At 48.1% G+C, this 17,830-nt stretch overlaps 1 protein-coding gene across 4 annotated transcripts in view; it reads right to left on the bottom strand.

Moving 5' to 3' along the window:
• The window catches only part of Dock2 (dedicator of cytokinesis 2), a 378,635-nt gene that overhangs the window by 237,438 nt on the left and 123,367 nt on the right, over nucleotides 1–17,830 (bottom strand). For all 4 annotated transcript variants that reach the window (XM_020164385.2, XM_074057759.1, XM_074057758.1 and 1 more), the window contains one exon: nucleotides 88–236. In XM_020164385.2, coding sequence (XP_020019974.2) covers nucleotides 88–236 — 149 coding nt within the window. The remainder of the gene's footprint in view (nucleotides 1–87; nucleotides 237–17,830) is intronic.

Genomic DNA, 17,830 nt, shown 5'->3' with positions numbered 1-17,830 from the left:
GAGACCTTTGTCCTCAGACTTCAGCTGCTGTTCACAGCATCAGTGATTCACAGCTGAACGTCCCGTCTGGGTCTCCACGGCACTCACTGCGTCCTGAGAGCTGAGGACCTCTAGGATGCTACTCAGGAGCTCCACACAGTACTTCTTCTCCGGAAGCTGGTGCTGGCCCTCGTCCCTCGGCTCCAGCAGCTCCTTCAGCTCCTTGGTGATGACAGGAAGCAGGATGTCCCGGCACTCTGCAGTGACACAGCCAGGCATCCTCAGCCTCACATGTACGCAGCAGGGACATATGTGATCCCACGTAACTACTCATACTTATAATCACACAGTTATATAGTATGGTCTATGTATTTATAATCTATGATGATCATGGCTATTACATGCCTTCTAGAAGTGTATGTACTTTTTCATTAAATAACTCACAAATATATTCCCATGGTAAAAACACTAAAGATTAGACTTTAATATTTCTTTAGCCTATCATTCAAGTTATGTTCCCTCTCCTAACCACTCCCCAGAAGCGAGCAGTCATTTTATTCCATAGATAGATAGATAAATACACACACACACACACACACACACACACACACAAGTATCAGCATGCAGAGTGGCTTGTGCCTATAATCCCAGCCACTCAAGAGGCAGATACTGGGAGGATCATGGTTTGAGGCCAGCATAGGCAAAGAGTTAGCGAGACCCCTTCTTAACAAATAAGCCAGATATGGTGGTCACATCTGTAATCCCAGCTCCATGGAAGACATAGGTAGGAGGCTTGTGGTCCAAGGCCAGCCTCTGCCAAAACATAAGCCCCTATCTGAAAAATACTTAAGCAAAACACGCTAGGGGTGAGGCTCAAGAGCCCCCTCTCTAGTCCCGTTTCAGTTCGCTGAGAGTAAGGCATTTCGCGCCGTGTCTCTAAGCCTCTAAGACGTTTCATGTAGTTTTGCACGCACAGGAATCTGTGAACAAATGCTGTCGTTTTGTGTCCTTTTTACAAATGGGGACCAGGCTGCAAGCACTGCTCGACAACCTGATCCTTTCCACTCACAGGTATTTCTTGGGACACCTTTCCTGGTACCACACAGGGACTAAGGTAACCACGTGACGATGTTTACTGCATTCTCTCACTATGGACACCTTTCTTCTGTCTCTGTGACAAACAGTATAAGTGAATACCCTTCCACTTGCATCCTTGTGCACCCGGCTTTCACATAAAGTAAATTAAAACTCTCCCGGCGTTGCTCTTCAGGAATTTCTTGAAGGTTGTAAGCCCCACAGACTTGGCTCTACATTTCGCTTGAAAATAGAAAGCCTCACGAAGCAAATAAAAAAATCCAGCAGCGTTTCAAACATGCACGTCCAGAGGCCCCTTGGGCTGAGCTGTGAATCGTGTGAGCTAAGACATCATTTAAAGCCAGTCCCACCAATAGTGACGAACACCCTTTGATCTTTCGAGGTGCCATGTTTCTGGAGGCACAGGGATGAGATGACATTCTTGCCCATCAGATACTTAAAAGTCTGACAAAGGCAATTAGCAGTGAAACAACCCATAGTGGCAGAAAGTGGAGTAAGATAAAAGTGGGAAGAGGTAGAAGACATCTCTCGTTCTGTGGCCCAACCTCCACACGCAGGCCTCCTGGCCCAGCTCTCTCATTGCACTCTGGAAAGCCATCCTGCCACGGGCTCCAGGCCCAGAGAGTCCTAGCTTCCTCGGGGCAGGGCTGGGCACTGGACCCCTGAAATCTGAATCTCGAGTTACCACTTATAATAGTAACAGGTGGCGCACAGCTTGGAGGTGGAGGGCCCAGTCTGACCTCAGAGCCTATGTACAGAGAGACTTGTCTCTCATCCGTGGTGGAGCTGGCTGTCATTCCAGAAGCACCTGGGGAGGCTGCCGGTGCTGCCTGCCATCCCCAGCCTCCCCTCCTTCTATGAATGGCTCCCGGTCTCCCGAATACATTTGCTTTTACTTAAATTCACCAGTCACCGGTGGAGTCACACAATACTGGAGGGCTCAGAAAGGGAGAAATGAGCTCTGGAAAGGTCATGGCAGCTAGGACAGGTGCAGATAGAACTGGGTTGCTTCTCCCAGAGCCCCACTCTCAGTTTGTGATTAAATTCTAATCAGTGCAATTAACGTCTGTTCAGCCCACCAAAGGGCAGGCTCCATGAGAACGGGGCAAAAATTTCAGAGCTGAATACAGCAGGTGGATGTCAGTGTGGAGCGAGACAGATGGGGCCGTGCTCTGCCCAAGGAACAATGGGGATTCGGAGCCACGGACCCAGGGTGAGTGGGATGTCCTCTTGGAGGTGAAATAACAAGAGAGAATGTTGCAAAGAAAAGTTCTTAAAGGCAATGGGAGCTGTCAGTCTACAGAAAGAAAATTACAGACCGCAGACATTTAGATCTGGCTTAGCTTGCAGGTGAACTCACAGGTCACAGGTGTCACGGTCCTCTATTTGTTTACCTGTTCTGGTAAACTTAAGAACAAGCCAGATACAAGAAATTTGCACTTTAGAGACTGCTGACCTGAGGACTCAGGAGAGCACAAGACACTGGGTTAGCCATCGCCCTTGTTTAGAGACAAGAGGGTCACGGGAGAATATCATGGCCTAAGAAATACTAGATTTAATTCAGAGCTGCCCACCTCTTAGCATCAGAAGTTGAGCCTTGGTCCAGATCTGCTTATCCTAAAACATAAAGAAATCTCCCACACTGCATTCCTCAGAACCTTGTTGCAAGAATGTGTCTTTGAAAGGGATATTAACACAACCTTGGAACTGTCAGGCGAAATGCCCTGTCATATGAATGCTTGTCATACAAAAACTAGGTGAGGTCATTTGGAGTGGCAAATCCTTTGTTAGGAAATAAAAATGGGCTGGCAGAGTGGCTGAAGTGGTGGAGTGCCTGCCTAGCAAGCATGAGGCCCCTGAGTTCAAACCCCAGTACTGCCAAAAAAGATGAATAACCTCACCAGTTTTGGGGTACTTCACTGTCCTCACCAACTTAAAGACGCGCATAGCAAGGATTATAAAATCTTTCTCTTCAAGAAGTTAATTTTCAAGTAAAATTAGTAAGAGACTCTGACAAATGAGATTTAAAACACTACATTCTTGTTCTTTCCACAGTTCTCGGGGCAACAAGGGAGCTCCCCAAAATGACCTTCAAGAAGATTCATGTTGGTTGGGTGTGGTGACTCACACCTGTAATCCCAGTTACTAGAGAGATCAGAAGAATGCCAATTCAAGGCCAGCCTGGGCAAGAAGTTAGTAAGACCCCATGTCAACAAAATAGCTGGTGTGGTGGTGCACACTGGTCATCACAGCTACCAAGAGGCACAAAGTTGGAGGGTCATAGTCCAGACTGACCACAGCAAAAAACCAGAAGACCATATCTGATAAATAACTACAATAAAAAAGGCTGGGGATATAGCTTAGGTGGTAGAGCACCTGGCTAGCAACTGTGAGACTGAGTTAAAACCCAGTTTAAAAAAAAAAGCAAGGTTCACACAGCTGTGGTGGACAGGGTGTCTGGAGGAGGACAATAGAAAAAGGCAGAGAGCCAGGAACGCCACTGCTGTGACCCCGGGCTGGCAATGAAAACAGTAGCTGGGACTCCCCTGCCACCCTCATTTCTGCTTCTGATATATTTGTCTCCTGTTGAAGCTGAAGACTTTGTAAGACCTCAAGGCAGGGGGCAGAAACAGATCAAGCGTGGTCAGGTGTCTTGGGTTTAGAGCCTAAGAAGGGGCAGGAAGTATAGCTCACTGTATTTGTACATGCTTAGGCTGCATCAGGCCCAGGTTCAATCCCCAGCACCGAAAAGAGACGACAATGTCTTAAGGAATAGAACAGCCCTTGGTGACTCAAACTAAAACCTCTCCTGTCTCCTGTAAAAAGACATTGCTGAGGCTACAGGAAGGAGCTGTGCAAAGGCAACAAACCCACAAGTGTACTCAATGGGCTCACCCCCTCATTCCTTCATCCCCTCATCCACTCCGCTGCATTTGTTGAGTTTGCTATGGGCCAGGCACTGTTCTGGGGTGGGGGGGCCCTGGGGGGATGGGAACAACCATGGGTTTATCACTGCAACCAAGCCACAGAGATGAGCAGAACTGTGCAGATGACAAAATCCCTCATGCCTTTATCACCCCACAGAGGTGACGTGTGGAGTCGCTGTGATGTAAGTGAGGTCAGGGTTTCCCCTAGACGCTCATTCTATCAACTGTCTTAGTTATGATGTCCCACTGGATTCCATTATGAAGACAGGAATCCAAAGGAAAAGGCTGACGGTAGAGTTTAGACATTAACAGTCTCCGGGAAAAGTGACTGGACTTTAAATCTACGTAAAACTGAGCTACTTTAGCAGTTCCTCATGGAGAGCCTAGCAGTGAGCTCCCCAGCCCCAGGAGTGTCCAAGCAGTAGCTAGCTGCCCACAGACAGGGACAACGAGGAGGTAAAGAATCAGACAAAGGGCTGGACTCCACAGGCAGAATTCTCAGATCTCATGAAAAACAGGTTCAGAGGGAGTGGCAGGAAGAAGGCTGTATCTACTAACTAGAGAGACTGCTGACATGGTTGCACTGGCACAACCCAGGCCCAGGAGAGGCTGTGTTCTGTCAATCCGAGAGGCTCTGGCATTACAGATTAGCAAAACCAGCATGGCTATAATACAAGCTCATGGAGCAAAGCATCAGCAAGATTTTCACAGAGGAAGCCATTAATAATGGGGTCCTTTTTTTAGAAACTACTCTGTCTTCTCCTTAACCATGATTTCTCAGAAACGTCTGGGTCTTCTGATTTGAGATGAAATGATTTTTCTCATTTGTAATTGGAGCTGTGAAATTATATTGGTCTGCAAAGCTTCAGGAAGCAGTGTTTCTAAATTGCCGCTTGATTGTCAAGCAAACAAATGTAAATACTTTAAAGGCCCTAAATCAATCTTCATAGGCAGAAGTAATGGGTAGCAGAGACCTGCATACCCAAGTGGGGTTCCTGCCTCGGGTCCCCCATGTCTGACAAAGGCAGGGAGCTTGGCCATCAGGTGACAAGTCAAATTGTACTACAGGCCAGCTGCAAAGCAACTTGGTTCTTTGTGTTTTAATCTATAAGTGTTTTCTTTCTCCAAGGGACTTGCAGAATTTCTGGTTTCTCCCTTCTTCAGGGAAGTTTTGTCCTGTGGCAGGCGGTCTACCTACCCGAATCCCCAGCCCCTCTGAAGTGTGGTGGGCTGTGGTGGTTACTTCATGAGTCAGGAATGCCCCAAATAACACGGCCCTTTACAACAGCGACCCTATAGAAAGAAGCAAATGGGATCTTTGTCCTCTTTGGAAAACCACCAGGGAATGTTGAAGCCAAAACATGCATCTGTGGCCACAGCCCAATCTGGGTTCCAGAGGGAGGCACCCCTCGGGACCACGTCTGCACTTGGACACTCCCACGAGTTTCTTCTTCCCTCCGTCACAGTCAAGCCAACTGGATACCACCTGTGATGGTGAATCGTTCTTTTGGATGATACTGGTGTTTGAAGTCAGGGCCTCACGCTTGCTAGGCAGGCACTCTACAACTTGAACCATGCTTCCAGCCCTTGTATTGCTTGACCCCAAAGCCTGACCAATCCACCATCTTTGATTCTCTCCTCTGTCTAGACCAACAGCTAACCGGTCATGAATGTCTATCCCACACACACCCAGGCCAGCTTCTTCCACGTTCTGGGTCAAAATGTAGACGATGTCCCTTCTCTCTACAACTTGGGTCACAGTCTAGGACAACTTCCCTGGCACCCCAGCTCTGACTTCAGCAGCTCTCTTCCGTGTTCCTATGGCACCAGAATGTCTCTGTCTCACCGTGTGCTCATCGTCTACAGAACAGGACAGCCAGTGAGATCTCTCCTTCTCATCCCAGAAATGGAATTGTGACCCAAGCTGATGACAAAAGATGCTGATTACCCCACATTCAAAATTCAAAGTCCAGCAGGTGGGGTGCCCATCATCCTCTACAGTTTGAGAGGGGCCAGCACCACCCCAATTTCTATGCACTTATCCCAGGATTGAGAGAGGGTCAGCACTGGCTTCTCCACACAATGCAACCTCCACAGAGAAACGCCCTTACTCTCCTCCTCCGAGAAGTTAAGGTCCAGAGAGGGAGAACCAAAAACAAAATCACTCAGAAAATATGTGGAGACAAGACTGGCACCCCTGTCCCTGCTAGGGAAGTGTCTGCCATCTTGGATCCTAGGTCAGCTTGGCTCCACCTTCACAATGAAGAGCTTCTAGAACATACTGGAGGGCTGTGCTCTCAGCTTTTCCAGCCCCTCTTGCTGTGGAGAGGGAGATGAAGCATAACAGTGGTTGTAGGGGCGCTTGGCCATGTCCCCAAGTGGATACCCGTGCCTCTCAGGCCAACTGTGGCAGCCACACTTGGAATTTCATTCCAAGTCAGCCTCTCACACTGTGTCACTCTTCAATCGACTCTTCAATCCTGGTTGAGTTTTCAGACTTTAAGGTGAAACTCACTCAGTTTTGCCCAAGTCCCTATTGACTGAGAGCCGAATTCAGCTCAGCTCAAGCCTTTTGGGGACAGGAGAGCTTGGCGCCAGGCCTCGCTCTGCTTCCCCGAGCCTCTCTGGATTGAACCCCAGGCTCTGCTGGGCAGGGCTGGGCAGGGTGAGCCCGCCAGGCTCAGATGGGCTGCTGCTCCCTGTGGACTTGGGGAGCATTTGTGGGGCCTCCACAGACACGACTTGACTCTGACAGTCAGCAATTTGTTCTTCCAGCCTCACTCCTCCAGCCGGTGTGTCAGGAAGAAAACTCATTCCGCCCACTAAGAAATCAATAACTGCCCACAGACTTCACATCGTGACCAGGCCACAAGCCTGTCACAACTCTACTAGCTCCCTTCCCATCCCCCCACCCCAGGGCATCTTCCATCAGCTCCCCACGATTCACCTTGCTCACCTCCTGAAAATGCTCCAAATTCCAATATCCAAATTATTCACCGAAACGTCTTCTGGAATCTTACACTGAGAAAAATTATTTGGTAGTAATTCATTCAGGAGAAACAAGCTTCCAGAACGTTCTTCTAGGCACCCCTTTAAAGTTCAAATGGACTTGTTTTTACCATGTATCCTTTAACGTGGAATGTGATTCTGCACTGACCCTGTCAATCCAAACCCTATAAGAAGTTGACATCATCTACTATGGAGGACCGCAGTGATGGCAGGAAGGGAGGACTCTTACATAATTTATATATATAGTCATTCTGGAGTTTGAACTCTGGGCCCTGCACTTGGTAGGTGGGTTTTCTGCCAAGAGAGCCACACCTCCAGCCCTTTTTGCTTTAGGTTTCTTTTTTTTTAAGGTAATGTCTTGCATTTCGCCTAGGACTGACCTGGACTTTGATCCTCCTATGTCTCCTGCATAGCTAGGAACAAAGGCACACATCATCTACCCAGCTTGTTTGTTGAGATGGGGGTCTCACTAACTTCTTTGGCCTCCGCTGGCCTCAAACCACAATCATCCTGCTCTCTAATTTCCTTAAAGCTTGGATTACATTCATGGGTCCATGCACAAGTGGCCTGAGCTCACACTGTCTACCAATCTTTCTTTTTATGATGTATAGTTTATCATTATGCCTATTTTATGGATGAGGGACTGAAGTTCAGAGTGGTTCAGTAACTTGCCTAAAATTGCACAGTTGGTAAGTGACAGAGCCATGGAAACCCAAGAATTGTGACTCCAGAGGTCACGTTCACATCTCCTAAGCTGTCCTGGCTCCTCACTGTAGCAGTGTGGGGAAGAGAAGATGGAAGCTTGATTACTTTACAGTTGGAGAGACAAGCAGAAGTGGATGAACTTGGATTGTGCTTTGGAAGTATTGTCAGCACAAGGTGTAGACAGATGCCACTGACCCTGTCAATCCAAACCCTATAATAAGTTGACATCATCTACTATGGAGGACCGCAGTGATGGCACAGATGCCACGTGAGATATCCTTGTGTGAGACAGGCATGTTTGAGTATTGGGTGAGAGCAATGGATTCCTCCCGGGTTGTTGGAATCAGGATCCAATCATGGAGACTGTTCCATGGTTTCCCCAACCAGGTAAAAAAGAGCCCTGCGAACACTTCCCAGCAGTGTGCAGTGGCCAGCTGCAGAGACACCCATGGTTGTGTGTCTCCCGGCACTCTCAGGACCCAGCCCGTGGGCTCTGATGGGAACTTGGGACATTTGTTGTCCCACCACACTTTCCTGCAATTGCTCACCAGCCTTCTCGCTGCCACTCCATCGTTAAACCATAACCTAGCCATATGGAAAGTGCTGTCAGGGAAATAGAGCTGGAGCCATGGCCAAGTGAGCTGTGATCCAGTGGACTTGCTCCCAAGGCTTGGGATGATCGCCTTGGTGATGCTGCACCCTAGGGGGCAGCTTGGCCCTGGGTAGAAGACGGGGTCTCCCCTGCCTCATAACCCTGGCAGGTGGAACGAGAAGCAGATGGCCAAGCATGACTGACAAGCAGAGCTGCCTCTGCCCTGGGTAATGGTGGCAGTCTTTAAAGGAGGAATCCTAAAATAGCGACGACTCATTTCAAAGCACACAGGAGGAGAACGGAGCCCTCTGATGGCCGGGAGCTGTGTCCCACGTCCCTCCACCCCATTTGGTTCCAATTCACTTACATGCGGAATTTCCCCAGTTCATAGACACTCAGGATGTCCACTAGAGGATGTCAGTACCACACATACCCGCCAAGGTTAATCACCTCTGGTCCAGTGGCTCTGTTCAACACCACACTGCAGTGTCTCTCTGTCCCTCGGCCTGTCCCCTGCCCCCACTGGAGGCTCACGCAATCCCTGAACCCATGACTCCCAATGTCTGCTTAGCCAGGGACTCTTCCAGCTGTCCCATTTTCTGAGTTGTCTACAGTCATGCCCTCACATGGGGCTTTCTCAGTGGCCACAGTCATCAGGACAGAAAAAATTTAATAAGTGACAGAGCCTCCTGGGAGCGTGGAAAGTGAATCGTGAGTCCTCCTATCTCCTTGCACTTGGCCAGCAAACAGCAACCGTGACCTTCACATGGCTCCGTGCCTCTTCCTCAGTAGACAGTGAGAGGCTGGGCAGAGACGCCTGATCTCAACGAAGCCGTGTCTCCTGTTCCCCACTCAACCTCATCACACAGCAGGATCCTAGTGTTAGCTGAGTGCTTGCGATGGCAGAGAGGGGACCTTGTCTCCCTGCATTTAGGTTAATGCTCAGTCAGAATACTGTTCAGTGCGGGGTTATTTCAGCCCTCAGGGAGTCAGGTCTCAGTGGGGAGAAGGGTTCTTCATCTTCACCACCTCCCCTGATCAGCCCTTCCACCGAATCTCCCCATTTCTGGCTTTACCTAACCATAAAAGAAAGTGCAGGGACTGAAACGGAGTTCTGGATTCAGGTTCAGGGTTGGGAGAGCTAGGTTTGCATCTCAACCTTATTACTGCTCCACTGTGACCTTGGATAGGTAACCTCCTCTTCCTCCAAAGAGTGGGATTCAACTTCCATAAGAAGATGGAAATTCTGCGTGATGAGACGTGAGGCTCTGGTGCTGTGCCTACGACATTGAACCTTCATCTCTAGCTAACTTAGACACGTCACAAAGCACCCGGTCCAGACGTCCGAGGACGAAATGACCTCGAAACCATTACACCGGCATGACTCAGTACGCCTTTACCTGACCAAACTCAGAGACTGTGTTCCAAGTGGTGGGGATGAACTGAAATGCTCAGGTTTTCTCTGCCCCTTGTGTACGTGGAGAGACTGGGGAGCACTCTCTCTGAATGTCCTTTTTCACTTCTGTTTTCATCCTCTGTCGCAGATACCAAAAGCAACGGACCCCGACACTGACGGTTTTGGATCGAGCAGAGCAGCTAGAATTCCATTTCTGGGAAAAGCGCACATTAAAAGCCTCTTGTTTACACTTTAAGGCTAAAGAGGGGCTCTTCATTTCAGAGAATTAAATGAGAAAATTATCTCGGATTGGATTCCAGCATTAGCAAAATGAAATGGCTGTGTAATTGTCCCCAACTTTCAGCTGGGTCCCTCTTTCCCTCACCTTCCCCACATCAGCTGCAAAGCAGGGAGGCTGCGGTCTCACTCCCTTGCAGCCCCAGCCTCACACACTTAAAGCCATGTTGTTTATTTTAAAGGGAAAACAGAGAAGTATCGCACACTTCAAACAAGCTGAGGAACTGGAAGAAAACTTCAAAGAAGGGGAAAAAACCACTGCCCTTTCCTCCCTGTAAATAAATATGGGAAGGGGATGAAGTTATCTCTGGGCCTTTCTTTTCTAACTGCATTTGACTAAGAAGGTGGATAGCAAAATCTGCCCGGAGGGGCAGGGCCTCTGCCTGCTTCCTCTCTCCACTTGGGCACCAGGGGCAAAGCCAGCCCTCCCTGGAAGGCCCAAAGCAGAGTGATAGAGAAATGAACCATTTGCTTAGGGCCAGTATTTAAATAAGAGGATCAAATAGATTCTGCCTGGATTTTAAAGTAACAGAGAAGGAACTGGAGGAAGAGCGAAGGAAGGAAGGAGAGTAAGCACCCGTCAAGGACGCACAATGAGCTCTCCCTACAAAGGAAGAAGGATTTATGGTGCTCACCCTTGGGGCAGTCCAAGTGTAATAAAGGAGAGAGCCAGTCAATCGCCAGGAATCAAATGAAAAACACACAGAACCAAACAGACTGCCCCTGTGGATGAATCTCAAATTGCACTCCTATGAAATTGATATGAATATTTTATTTGGGGCATTACTTGCTCATATATTTATTATTAGCTATATGTACTTTATATGCCGTCTTACCCCCAGAAAGAATAAAAGAGAGAAGATGACATGCCAAGGAAGACATAACCTAAGGGCTCTCATCACCCGCCTTGGGGCCTTGAGGGAAGTCAGCCAAGCTCTGGGATTTTTTGAACATTACTGCAGCAGAGGAGCAATATTTGGCAGAAAGCACAGCTTTTCCTGATGTTAAATTCTTAAGGAAAATTTTTCCATTGCTTTTGAATGCTAACGTTCTTCATTAAGTTTGGTAAGGCTCAGCTGCTTTTGATACCTCATAGTGGAATTTGCACTCCGAAAAGAACTAGGAAAAAGCAAATCGTTTCAACTCCTCTGACTGCGTTATGTGCTTGTAAGAGAAGCAGAAGATAAAATAATGAAATAAAAGAAGGAGGCGTCATATGCTGCTTCTTTTCTATGGCACTTCATTCGCTGCGTGCCGAGTGCCAGGCCCCTACCTGTGGCACACGGGCACAGGACCAGCATGGAGGTGATGCCAACAGAGTGAGCAGAGCCAAGCTTGCATGACAAAGCTTCAAAGACGCGAGTCGTGGACTGAAAGTGAAAACTGAGGCACGGGGAGACAGGAGCACTGGCTCCCGAAGTCCAGCAGAAAACGTGTGGAAGAGGAGAACTGAATGAATACAGTTTGGAAAATAACTTGAGTGTCTATGAGATATCCAAATGGAAATGTCACAGGGACAGTTGGCTAAGTACATCTGAAAATCAGCTAGTGCAGGTGGATACACGTTTATTTGTGTGAGAGGTACATCAAACACGGCTGTTTCCCACCAAAAAGAATTTATAATGGGAAATAATTCTCATGCAGTTAGGAGAGAGTGGGGATTGTGAAGTTGATTATAAAATGAAAAGAAAGAAAACAAGGGAAAAGAGGAGAGAACAAAAGGGAAGAGGAAGAGGTAAGGGAGGAAGAAAAGAAAGAATAGAAAAAAGAAAATAGAAAAAGAAGAAAATAAGCATGTCAGGAAAAGGGGGAAGAGAAAGTGAAGGAAGAGAAGGGACTCTACCACTGAGGCACACATGGGGACTGAAGGCAGATGAATGAACTTGGGAGGCTGGGCTGAGGATCTAACAGGTGCTACGAACTTGAACTTAAGGATTTTAGACCATCACAGAACAAGGTTTAAGTAAGGTTAAGCATCCTGAACTGGCCCTGTCCCAGCAACCTCACCAGTAAGTTCATCCACACTGTCACCTTACCAACTGGTGCCTATTGAGGCGGAACTGGGAAGCAGGATTTTCCAGGGACACTGGTCAGTGAGCTTGGGACCTCAGTTACTTCCTGAGTAGTCTCAGGCAAGCCACTCAACCTCTCTGTGTCTTTGTTTGCCTGTAAAGTGAAGATAATCCCAGCAACTCCCTAAAGTTGAGCGACAAAGTGGTAGACTTTTCACTGTGGTGACAAATGCCTGAGAAAAGCAACTTGAGGGAGGAACGGTTTGTTTAGGCTCAGTTCATGGCCAGCTGACCCTATTGCTTTCAGACAAGGCAGAAGGAAGCTGCTCACCTCCTGACAGCCAGGAAGCAGAGAACAAGAAAGGACTGGGGAAGCAGGTTTGACCTTCAAGGAGTCATACCTGTGACCCACTTCCTCCAGCCAGGCCCACCTTCCACCTCCCAGCCGTGTAATTAAATTTGACTCCATCAATGGATTTGTGATCTAATGGTGTCTGGAAATGCCCTCACAGCCACAGCCACAGGTGAGCTCTACTCATGGATGTCTGTTAACCCAATCAAGTTGACAGTCAAGATTTACAACCAGAATATACATACAACACTTGGTGTTCCACACCTGGCCTGCAGGAAACGCTGTAAGTGTGGAAACTATTATCATTAAATTTCTAAAATACCCACAGTATTTTAGTGGAGATACAGTATATTTTTGGGATGTGTTGTGCTTAACTGTGTGTACACATGTGTAAAATAGTCACCGAACTGTGTGCTTAAGATCTGTACATTTTTCTTAAATATAAGTTACACTCAAAATCCATGCATTTAATTATATGTACAATATAAATAGTACAGTAATACAGATTTATTCTGCTGTAATCAATATATGTAACTACACTAGTGTGTGTGTACAGTAATATACACATATGTAGGTGCACACGGTGAGAATTCAGGGGGCCAGGGAAGTTGCTGGCCAAGGCCTTACCCAGGACTGACCTTCAAGCATTCAGTCTGTGCTCTTAAAGATGGTGCTAACCCAGTACTCACAGCTCACGCCTGTAATTCTAGCTACTTAGGTGACTGAGATAAGGAGGATCATGGTTTGAGGTCAGCCCAGGCAAGAAAGTTTGCAAGACCCCATCTCAACCAATACCTGAGTCTGTCATTCCAGCTACAATGGGAAATGTAAAATATGAGGACTTGGTCTGGCATGGTCTAAGCAAAAAAGTGACACCCTATTTCCAAAATTCTCAGAGCAAAACGGATTGGAGGTGTGACTCAAGAGGTAGAACACCTGCCTAGCAAGTGCAAGGCTCTGAGTTCAAACCCAGGTACTGAGGCAGGCTAGAATTAGGGAAAGTTTGGGACTGAGACTCCCCTCCCTGATTCACCTTGTGAGCTCCATGTTGATTACAGTAAGTTAGAAAGAATGGGAACTTCCTCCCTCCTGGTTGGAACACCTGAGAATTAACACAGCTGTATATGGGAGTCCACCCAGCTCCTCTCCCTGGCTCAAAGGTCAATGGAGCCAGGTAATGACACACCCACTCCTCCCCACTCATTGATTATTGGATGGGAATCACCAGGTTCTTCCCTTCCTATAGTTCAGCATAAGTTTTAAAAGCACCTGGAGGAGAGAAGCACACTCTCTCTGCTTCTGGCTTCCACATGGACCCATTATGGCCCCTTTTGTAATTCCCTTCCCTAACTTTTAATAAACTCCAATTAAACTCACGTATCCTGCTGTGGGTTCCTCCACGTAGGACACAAAAATTTGGAAATCTTTTGATCACAGACTGCACCATCAGCCACCAACAGTACTATCCACCCCCCCCAACACACACAAAAATGATGGTGCTATGAGTGGGCCTTAGACCTCAGTGGAAATTTAAATGGAGCCTGTTAGGAGCATGGTTACCCAGAGATACTTCCCCAAACTGCACTTGGAGAATCCCCTGTCACAGAGAGAGAGAGAGAGAGAGCGAGTGAGAGAGAGCGAGAGAGAGAAATTTGTCCCTTCTCTCTTCCACATCTTCTCAGCTCAGCTCCATTGTCCCCAAGATCCCCTTTAGGCCAGAGTGAGGCAGGTGCTGAAGTACATGCACCCAGCAGAGGACCGACGGGAGGATACTCCCAGGTCCCCACATTCCTCAGGGGCCAAGGATGCTCTCGGCTGACTGCATCCCCCGAGCAGGCAGGCTGCCCCTACTAAGACAGAGTGCCAGACTGAGGAGCTGGAGAAATTAATTTTGTATGCCTCCTCCATTAGCAATGTGTCTGAATTAACTTTAATATGCAAGTTATCACGTTCATCTTTGATACTAAAAAAGAATGTCTCACCGTTAACCTTGGGAGCCCAGAATTCAGCCATGCAGGCTCTTTTTTAGGGTAATAGAAGCAGCATCATTTCCTGGCACCCAGACGTGCTCACCTGTGGGTACCCACGGCCCCAGTCACCCTGCAGACCCTCGGCTAATTCGAAAGCCTGTTTTTCAAGGCTTTGACTCTAACTGCCCATCAGTCACCAGAACTGGATTCACCTTCCCTGTGGGGGGCGGATTACGAAAAACCCACGAGAACCTGTCATAAGCACAGCTGTGCTCAGTGATCTACAGGCTGAGTTTGGCACGGCCCCAGCCACAGAAGAAAGCACAGCTGCTTCCCTAAGTTGTTTACATTCAGAGAAAGAAGTAGGAACAGCAGGTTTCTCTTGTTAGTGTCACGCCCCTCCCTGAGAACTGCTGCTCCACCTCCTTGCTTACCACTGGATATAAAAGACTCGCTGAAGGAGGACAAAAGGTTTTTTGATGGGGATTTTGATGGGCTGCCGCTGCCACCTGTGTCTCCTCCAGAGCCGCTCTCTGCACTGAGGACTTTATACACAGGCTTTACAAAAGCTAAGCTAGAGAAAAGCTAAAGAGAAAACATGGGACAGAGCGAGACTAAGGAAAGAGACTTTAAAGAATAGTAAAGAAGAAAGACTTTAGAAGGAAGGTTTTAAAGACAGAGAAAAGAAGCAGAGTAAAGAGAAGAGGAGTAAAAAAGCCACGAGGCTGTTGTGTGTCTCCATCGGAGTGCCCAGCACACCTGGCCCCAGCTTTGTCTTCTATCATTTGTCTTTCTGAGTCTCCCGTCACCCCCAGTTAGGTCAGGAGGAAGGGAGCGAGAGAAAGCTCCCTCCACTTCCCTTTCCTTTTTCTTCCAGTTTCCTCTAAATGACAATAAATTTTCTAGAGAAGGAGTGGTCCGTGGAAAGAGACCCACGGGAAGAGGGGACAAGAGTGAGATGTGCTTGAAAGTGAGCTCCTCCCGGGCCAGTGGTGAGGGGCTTTGGAGCTGCGGATCCCCACACAGCACAGGTACAGCCCAGGAGAAATGCCAGCTTCGGGGGCAGGAAAACAAAGTCAGCGGCACTGAAAGACTCACAGTTAAAGATCATCAGACAAGCGCCACCCAGCCGATCTTTCTTTCATATATTCACTTCACACAGGGAAGTTGTCATTAAAAAATGAGGAAAGTTCTGTACCCCAATTGGACAAACAGCTTTAATATTGCTATTAAAGTACAGCTTTCACTTACTCTAAACCCGATACCCTTTACGACGTAGTAACAGCAGGAAAACATCTGATAAATCACATCCTGCCATCTTTTTCCATTCACATGCTCTAATTGAGTAATTATCTGCTAACCAAACTTTTTGCTGACCTATCTGAGTTCATCTCCGGTACGGGAGCAGATTTTTTGTTTTCCTTTCAGATCTGATCACCGTTTTCCTGGCTTCTGTCTAGAAGAGATATGGCATGACGAAGGAGGAAGCTGCAACTCAGCCACAGCCTTCTGAGGAATCTCCCAGGCTTTAATCATTACCTTCATGAGCGAGAGGCCCACCATGTACTCGCCAACCTGCACTATTACTCACTTAAGATTTTTCATACAACAGACTCGTTTTAATCTGCTTACATTTATTTTAGAAGAAAATGTTGCTAGCTCAAATGAAACACAAGCTCACCTGCCATGCACGGAAGGACACAGTGACAATACAATGAAAGGGAATCACTTTTGTGAGGTTCTCAGCGGAGGGGAAGCCTGAGGTCGCCCCTTTGTCATCAAAGGGACTGATGGAGAAAAGTAAAGACAACATAGCGAGGGTCTACAACCCTTGGTGAAATCGGGCAGACTGGAAGGCAGTTGAAAGGAAGGAATGATGTCCCCTTCTGTGTCACAGCGCCACACCTGCACACCTGACACTGTCCATCACCAGATGGGAAAGGAAAATCACTTCACCAAGTGAGGCACAGACCCATCCTTGGAGAGACACAAGTTAAGAAGAAAAAAAAAATCAGGTCTGCTAACTTCTAATCCCAACTCTGCCACTAACTCAGGTGTGACTTTGGGCAGGCCAAGTTCTGTCTTTGGACCATGGTGCCCTTGGATGTGAAGGGAGGAGGCGGGATGAGACAATCTCTCCTGGAAGCTGCTCGAGTCCATCTGTCCGTGTTGTGTGGAACCTTTAAAACATGTTCCCAACTGGTCCTCAGCACCGAGGTGTGGGGCTGTTGATTGCAACCTCGCTGTTATCTGATAGTCTTACCGGGAAGAAAGAGAACAGCTTTGAAACGAGCAGCTATTTGGGGCAGAAAACTCTGAAAGCTGTAGTGTTAGAAAAAAAAAAAAATCAGTGGACTGAGTGTGGTTCCACAAAAGAGGCTCCTTCCCAGGATGGGTGCACCACACCCCAGCCGCGGCCATGGATGCCTAGAAAGTCAGCCCCTCCCCCACCATTGTCACCGAATTTCAGAGATCCCTGCCTCTCCCTCTTCCTAGGAAAAGCAGCAGATCTGAGACAACAAAGTCAGACCAGTAAAAACTGTCTCAGCTTCTACAAGCGTGTCATTTGCAGGTGACCTGCCTCGTAAGGTTTCCACGAGAAGTTGTAAGAAGTAGCTGTTATAATTATCATAGCCTGCAAGAACATCCTCTTTCCCGTGCGGTTTTTGTATTCCTGTCTTGATATTTTGATAAAGTCAATTTGAACATTCTATTTTCAAAACTCTACCACTGTGAACTAATAATAACAGAATGATCATAGTAGATAAGGCTGGGTGTGGTGGTATATGCCTGTAATCCAGGTTATATGGGATGCAGAGAAGACAGAATTGCAGTTTGAGCCCAGCCTGGGACAAAAAAAAAAAAAGTTAGTGAGGCCCTCTCTCAGCCAACGAGCCAGAAGCCAGGCATGGTGGTATACTTCAGTAATCCGAGCTACGTGGGAGATGGAGCTAGGAGGATCTCGGTGCAAGGTTGGCCTGGGCAAACCTGGAGATCGTACCTGAAAAACAACTCAAGCAAAAATGGCTCAAGTGGTAGAGCACCTGAGCACGGCCCTGTCACCAAGAGACGGAGGAGGAGCAGCCTGCATCTGGCAGACCCACCCAGGGTCATGCCTTGACGTGCGTGGCTGTGCGGGGCCCAGCACATCGTGAGTTCGGGAAATCGTCCCTTCTCCCTGCTGACCCACCGTACAAGCCGTCGTGCCGTGTGCACCCGGGTCCCTCCACCTGTCGGGATCTGCAACCCACACAGCGCCAGCCTTGAACAGATGGAAAGCGCAGAGGGAGCCTCTGTCCCCTGGAGGGCAAGTGACTTAAAACCTGCCAGGGCCACCGAGCCTGAGCCCAGCAAATGAACAAAGCGCCCGGGCGGAAGGAGGTCCTAGAGAACCCGGGCCCTCAGCAGGGAGGAGAAGCAATTTTTTTGAGTCAGCCCCACAGGCATTTGCACCGGGCAGCGTCCTCCTGACTGTTGCCCCTCTCCAGAAGGCGGG

The sequence above is a fragment of the Castor canadensis genome, chromosome 16 (assembly GCF_047511655.1).
Source record: "Castor canadensis chromosome 16, mCasCan1.hap1v2, whole genome shotgun sequence".
Taxonomy (NCBI): domain Eukaryota; kingdom Metazoa; phylum Chordata; class Mammalia; order Rodentia; family Castoridae; genus Castor; species Castor canadensis.
This window is presented reverse-complemented; position numbering and strand designations above follow the sequence as displayed.